The sequence below is a fragment of the Orycteropus afer genome, unplaced genomic scaffold (assembly GCF_000298275.1).
Source record: "Orycteropus afer afer isolate SDZICR_OR568_19922 unplaced genomic scaffold, OryAfe1.0 scaffold00561, whole genome shotgun sequence".
NCBI classification, from domain to species: Eukaryota; Metazoa; Chordata; class Mammalia; order Tubulidentata; family Orycteropodidae; genus Orycteropus; species Orycteropus afer.
In genome coordinates this window covers 693936-701633 of record NW_006922148.1, presented here as the reverse complement: position 1 = coordinate 701633, position 7698 = coordinate 693936, and the positions used below count along the sequence as shown (strand labels likewise).

At 37.8% G+C, this 7698-nt stretch overlaps 1 protein-coding gene across 1 annotated transcript in view; it reads right to left on the bottom strand.

Annotated features, from left to right (window-relative positions):
• Positions 1 to 7698, bottom strand: part of RNF17 (ring finger protein 17) — a 236641-nt gene that overhangs the window by 204503 nt on the left and 24440 nt on the right. Inside the window, exon 9 of the mRNA XM_042782988.1 lies at positions 4045 to 4119. Coding sequence (XP_042638922.1) covers positions 4045 to 4119 — 75 coding nt within the window. The remainder of the gene's footprint in view (positions 1 to 4044; positions 4120 to 7698) is intronic.

The following is a 7698-nucleotide window of genomic DNA, read 5'->3' as shown; positions in this document are numbered from 1 at the left end:
ATTGACCCATGTCACTTTAGTTTTGTGTATTTCACTGTACATAAATTGTATTTCAATAAAATTCATTTTTTTAAAAAAAGACCACAGCTAAGACACAACATAATCCACAATGACAATGTTCTACATCCTACCTTGGTGAGCAGTGACTGGGGCCTTAAAAGCTTGTGAGTGGCTAAGATAAAATTATTTGTCTCTTCCCAATGAAGAGTGAAGAAAACCAAAGACGCAGGAAACAATTAGTCCAAAGGACCCATGGAGCATGTGAACCCCAGCCTCTATGACTCTGAGACCAGAAGAACTAGACGGTGCCCAGCTACCAATGCTGATTACTCTGAAAGGTATCACAATAAGAGGTCCCGATAGAGTGGGGGAAAATATGGAACCAAACTCAAAATCATAAAAAGACCAGGTTTACTGCTCTGATGATGTAAAACCCCTGAGGATATGGCCCTTAGACATCTTTCAAGCTAGGAACTAAACCCCTGTGACTCAAACGGTCAGAGAACTATAAGGTGAACAGTAGCATCAGAAGGGTATGTATTCATTACAACAATCAAGCATATGAAATTAACAGCACAGCATTTGCCCAAGGATAGAACTAGTAATTGGAAGGGAAGGGAACTAATAAGATGGGAAGGAAGAACAATGGGAAAGGGGTGGGTGTAGGGAGAAAGTGTAAAGAATGCTGTACAGTGTGAGGATTGCAGTAATGTCACAACAAAGAATGTATATGAATCGTTAAATGGAAAATCCATTTTCTCTGTAAACTTTCATCAGAATCACAGTAAAAATAAATAAATAGAATCAACTTTAACATTTGAAGAGAAAAAAATCACAGCCAAGAAAATCTTATGTAGTAGTTCTACTCTGTAACACATGAAGTGGTCATGAGTTGGAACTGACTTGGTGGCAACCAACAACATCAATCAATAGAGTCAGGTTACAACAACACTTTCCCTAAAATTCAAAATTAATACAAAAGCAATACAAACTCTTAAAGGGGCAGAATATCTTTATTCTTAAAATACTGGAGCATAACCATATTCAAGTTTAAAAATATCTAAAATAATATATTTATTTAAAAAGTTGTTAATTATCTATGGAAACACAAGTAGTAAGGTCACAAAGGTAAGTATAGGACCACACTCATCCAAGCACTGCCTTGGGGAAAATGAATGAATCCAAAAGGCTACCCGGCAGTCCTTTGGCAAGGTCTTCCTTGTGATGGAGAAAGGCATCAGCCTAATGTGGTTAAGCTATTTCATTCATCTAATTTCCTTAATTCCAAACCAGGTGGCAAACAAAGCAATTTTCTGAGAATCTGACTTCTCATGTCCATGTGTGTTGAAAAAGAATGCCAAAAAATTGACAGCAGTTAGCCATATTTGCCCAGTAACATGGCGATCTGTTCCTATAAAGATTACAGTTTAGATAACCCTACAGGATAATTCTACTCTGCCACATGGGATTGCTAAGAGTCCAAATCCACTCAACAGCACCTAACAAGAAGCTGATAAACTGGCATTCTGACTACACATAAGTTATGGACTGATAGAACTTATATCAGTTACATGGCTTAAACTGGATCTGCTCATGTGTGTTTCTGAGCTTGCAAGCTCTGATTAGTTCACCAAGGTAATGAATGTGTGTGATGTTTCTTGGGGCCAATTTCCCTAGGAGACAGCATCTAAAGTGAAAAGAACTTCTTTGTTTCTTTCTACAACATCTACGTTCTGACTATTCCTAAACCCGTATCTTAATTTTCTAGTGCTGCTATGATAGAAATACCACAAGTGGGTGGCTTTAACAAACAGAAATTTAAACAGTTTAGGAGGCAATAAGTCAGAATTCAGGGTGTTAGCTTTAGGGGAAAACATTCTGTCAGCTCTGGAGGAAGATCCTTGTTTCTTTAAGCTTCTACTTCTGGGAGATTTTCATGTGACTTGGCAGCTCTCTTCCTCCATCATCACTTGCTTGTTTAATATCTTTTATATCTCAAAGAGATTGACTTAGAACACACCCTATACTTATCCTGTTTCATTAACGTAACAAAGAAAATTCATTCCCAAATGGGATTATAACCACAGGCACAGAGGTTAGGATCTATAACACATATTTTGGGGGGACATAATTCAATTCATAAAAACCCAAATATCATGTCCAAGAAGACTTCTTAATTTTCAGCACATATAGTCAACTGTCACCTGGAAATTTCTCCCCAGATATCTGGTAAACATCTGGAACTCATCATATCTACTATATTCCACCTCTAAATTTTTCCTCCTGTATTCTAAATCCATCAGCTTAATCACCAAAGTCAGCCCTGTAAATCATTGGTGATGATCTCCTTTACCCTCATTCCTAATTACTTAATCAGTAAGGTTTATCAAATTTTTCTACTTATTATTTGTAATACCCATTCTCAGTCCCTCTCCAGTGCTACTATCTAAATTTGGGTTCTCATCATTTGATAAGACTATTTATTGAACAGTCTCATACTTCCTCAAATAATCCTCTAAATGGCTACAAGACTTATCCTAAAAAAATACAATCTAATTATATTTACTTTCATGCTTAAAACCTTTTAGTGTTTTTCCACTGTCCAGGAGATTGCTGTCTGATGTAACTTTCTGTGATGAAGGAAATGTGCTGCACAATGATAGGCACTAGTCACATATACCTACTGAGCACTTGAAATATGGTTAGTGTGCCAAAGGAACTGAACTTTTAATTTTATTCAGCTTTAATTAATTTATACTTAAATTTAAACAGCCACATTTGGCTAGTAGCTACCATACTGGACAGCACTGATCTAGAAAATAAAGTTCAGACACTATTGCAGAGCATACAAAGTCTAGACTCTTACAGAATTATACATACAGTTCTCTGAATGTAGCATGCTATTTCACTGCCCATAAATTTTTCTGCTAAGATATCTACCTCCCTTTTGTCCTTCTTTCTAATTGATACTCATTTTCCAAGGACAAGGGAAAATATCTTCTGTAAAGATTTTCCTAAACCCATTTTCCCAAGAAGAACTGACCATTCCCTCATTTGTACCTTCACTAAATTCTGCATATACTAACTACCATAGCAATTATGTACTTGATTATTTACATGCCTATCTTCCTCTACTTGTTGTAATTTCTCTGACTTACATCACACACAGTAACTAGGGCACTAGTATGTAGCACAAAATCAGTATTCAATGCTTGCTGACTGAATGAATCTCAGTGCTAACTTTGACAAATATATCATTAAATACTAATCCCTCCCAGGTATTTTAAATCTTGCCTACTGAGGCAAGTTAAGCAGAACTTAACTTATAGAAATTATTTTGCCCTTTAAATAATCTTTCAGCTTCTGGATCACACTACACAAAAAACAAAGCAAAACCCCACTTGTTTTTGGTCTATTACTGATGGTTGTGTGTTAACTTGGCTGGGCCATGACTCACAGTGTTTTAGCAGGAATGGTGTTGCTATCCCCCATAATGAGATCTAACATAATGTAATCACCTCTATGATAAGATTTGCTATGAGCAGCCTTTCAACTGAAAGGGAGTCTCCACAGGGCTATAGCCTGCTTCCAATACATATGACTGTCTTGGCAAAGCTCTCTGACTTTTTGCTCAATCTGGATCCTATATCTGGCTCATCATCATCTGTCTTCCAGTTCCTGGACTTGAACCATCATCTGTCTTCCAGTTCTTGCTGTACCGTCTGCCAATCTTGGGATTATGCCTTCACAGCCTGTGAGCTAGCAGTCTGCCATCTTACCTGTCCATCTTGAACTTGTCCAAGATTTGCTGTACTGTCTGCTGATCTTGGGGTTGTCAGCCCCTGCAGCCATGTGAATCAGGATAAGCCTCCAGCCAGGTATCTGATCCACAGACTGAAGACGTGCCAGCTTCCACAACTGTACGAGCCATTTCCTTGAGATAAACCTTTCCCTCAACTTCCCTGGTTTTGCTTCTCTAGAGAACCCAGACTAAGACAACACACTATTTGATCAAACTGGCTGCCATTCTCATAAAACACTTACTTTGTTGAGTCCTCAAATTCAATCTTCCCAATATTGTTCAATATATAGATGATCTCACTACAATTCATATTCAACCTAAAATAAAACACTGGCATATAGTAAATGTTCTAATGTTAAGTTAAATGCTGTCTCTAACTAAAAATGAGTTACTGACATTAAAATAACTCAATTTTAAAAGACAGAAAAACACTTAAATAACATCTCACAGTTTGTCCTACTGTGGTGGCTTGCATGTTGCTCTGAGACCAGAGACTATGCCACTGATATTTCAAATATCAGCAGGATCAGCCATGGTGGACAGGTATCAGTGGAGCTTCCAGACACACACAGACTGGGAAGAAGAAGGAGCTATCTATTTCTCAAAGAAATGGACAACAAAAACCTTACGAATAGCAGTGAAACACTGTCTGATATATTACTGGAAAACTTTATAAACAGCTCTGAAACACTTTCTGATATAGTGTCAGAAAGTGAACCCCTCAAGTGGGACCAAACCAAACCAAACTCACTGCTGTCAAGTTGATTCCAACTCAGAGCAACCCCTCCTTGGGTTTTTGAGGCAGTATCTCTACAGAAGTAGATTACACAATCTTCCTTTGTGGGAGGGCACTCAAAACATGACTGTGGAAGAGCTGCCTCTTCAAAGTAGAGTGGATGGAGTAAAGTTTTTGGGACCTTCATTTGCTAATGGGGCACAGCTCAAAATGGGAATAAACAGCTGCAAACATTCATTAATAATCAGAACATGGAATGAATGTATGAAAGTATGAATGTAGGAAAACTGGACGCTATCCAAAATGAAATGGAACACATAAAGATAGATATCCTAGGCATTAGTGAGCTGAAATGGGCTGGTACTGGCCATTTTGAATCAGACAAGCAATGACCCACTATGCTGGAAATGACAAAGAGGAATGGTATGGCATTCATCGTCACAAAGAATGTTTCAAGATCTATCCTAAAGTCCAATGATGTCAGTGATAGGATGATATCCATACACCTACAAGGAAGACCAGTTAATACTACTATTATTCTAATTTATGAACCAACCACTAAATCCAAAGATGAAGAAACAAGATTTTTACCAACTTCTTCAGTCTGAAATTGATTAAGCATGCAATCGAGATGTGTTGATGATTATTGGTGGTTAGCATACGAAAGTTGAAAACAGAAGAATCAATGGTAGTTGGAAAATATAGCCTTGGCGATAGAAATGATGCCAGAGATCACATGATAGAATTTTGCAAGACCAACAATTTATTCATTATAAATATCTTTTTTTCAAAAACATAAATGGCAGCGATGTACCCACATACTCTATGGAAATGCATCCCCTGAAGCAACTGACAGGGAGCACCAGAGGGGCAACATTTGCACAGGGAAAATGCAGGACACACAGGAGTACATAACTATGAGGGGCACGGTGGGAAGGGTAACTGGGCAGGGAGGGGAGGAGACTGGGTTAGAGCTGTTGAAGGTAAATGGGGAGTGAAACTAAATGTACACGTAATGTTGAATGTAAAACAAACTCAGCTCTGTAAACTTGGCATCTAAAGCACAATTAAAAAAAAAAAAAAAGAAGTAAGTACCTAGTATATGCCTTGGGGAAAATGCAATGAATAAAACCAATCCTGTCTCTGCTCTAATGGCGTTCATTACAGCAAGAGACAGACAATAAAAAATCTAAAACATAAATAAATGATGGCATACTACTTAGTGTTGGTTTATTATTTATCTTTTAGATTTATTATTGTCTGTTTCTTGCTGTAATGAAAGCCATTAGAGCAGAAACAGGATTGGTTTTATTTATATGAGTCAGGTCCAACTCGATGTCACATAACAACAACAACAACTTAGTATTGATAAGTGCTATGAAGAAAACTAGAATTTGGGGAGAAAAGCCTCTTGGATGAGTAGAGACATACAGGCTCAGCAACATATGACCTACCAGCATCAAAGGTAGTGTGAAAACAGTGGTTTGGGCAGCAAGGAGGCAATATCAATAAAGGGTAGCCTCACCAAAAAAACGAAAAAACCATAAATGGTGCCTATACATATGAACCTCACCAGATGGAACACACAGAAATCAGATTGACTACGTCTATGGAAAAAGGTGATGGAGAAGCTCAGTACCTTCAGCCAAAACAAGGCCAGGAGTTGACTGTGGAACAGACCATCAATTGCTCATATGCAAGTTCAAATTGAAGCTGAAGACCAAACAAGACCACGAGAGCCAAAACATGACCTTGATTATATTCCACCGGAATTTAGAGACAACCTGAAGAACAGATTTGATGCAATGAACACCAGTGATCAAAATACCTGATGAGCTGTGTGATGACATCAAAAACATCAAACATGAATAAAGCAAAAGGTCATTAAAAAGACAGGAAAGAGAAAAGATGAAAATGGATGTCAGAAGACACTACGAAACTTGCTCTTCAACAGAGTATAGTTAAGGCAAACGGAGAAATGACAAGATAATAGAGCTGAACAGAAGATTTCAAAGAGCAGCCCAAGCAGACAAAGTCAGTTATTATAATGAAATGTACAAAGACGTGGAGTTATAAAACCAAAAGGGAAGAACATGCTTGGCATTTCTCAAGCTGAAAGAACTGAAGAAAAAATTTAAGCCTCATGTTGCAACACTGAAAGATTCTATGGGAAAAATATTGAATTATGCAGAAAACATCAAAAGAAGATGGAAGGAATATACAAAGTCACTGTACCAAAAAGAATTGGTCAAGTTTCAATTATTTCAGGAGGTGGCATATGATAAGAACCCATGGTACTGAAGAAAGAAGTCAAAGCTGCATTGAAAGAACTGGCAAAAAAACAGGCTCCAGAAATTGACAGAATGTTCACTGAGATGTTTCAGCAAACAGATACCAACCTGGAGGCACGTACTTGTCTATGCCAAATAATCAGGAAGACAGCAACCTGGCCGACTGACTGCAAGAGATCCATATTTGTGTCAATTTCAAAGAAAGGTGACCCAACAGAATGTGGAAATTATTGAACAATTTTTTTTGTTGTTTATTGTTAATAGCACATGCAAATAAAATCTTGCTGAAGATAATTCAAAAATGGTTGCAGCAGTATATTGACTGGGAATTCCTAGAAATGCAAGCTGGATTCAGAAAAGGATGTAGAATGAGGGATAGCACTGTTTATGTCAGGTGCATTGGAGCTGAAAGCAAAGAAAACCAGAAGGATGTTTACTTGTGTTTCATTGACTATACACAAAAGCATTTGACTGTGTGCAATGTAACAAATGATGGATAACATTGTAAAGAATGGGAAGTATACTTAATTGTGCTCATGAAGAACCTATATGTAGACCAGGAGGATGTCATTTGAACAGAACAAGGGGACACTGCCTGGTTTAAAATCAGGAAGGGTGTGCATCAGAGTTGTATCCTTTCACCATACTTATACAATCTCTATGCTGAGCAATAGAACTGATCGATCTTCATCCATTTCAGGAAGTGGCATATGATCTAGAACCAATGGTAATGAAGGAAGAAGTCAAAGCTGCAATGAATGAACTGGCGAAGAACAAGGCTCCGGGAATTGATGGCATATCGATTGAGATATTTCAACAAACAGATGCCCCATTGGAGGCACTCACTCAGTTATGCCAAGAGATTTGGA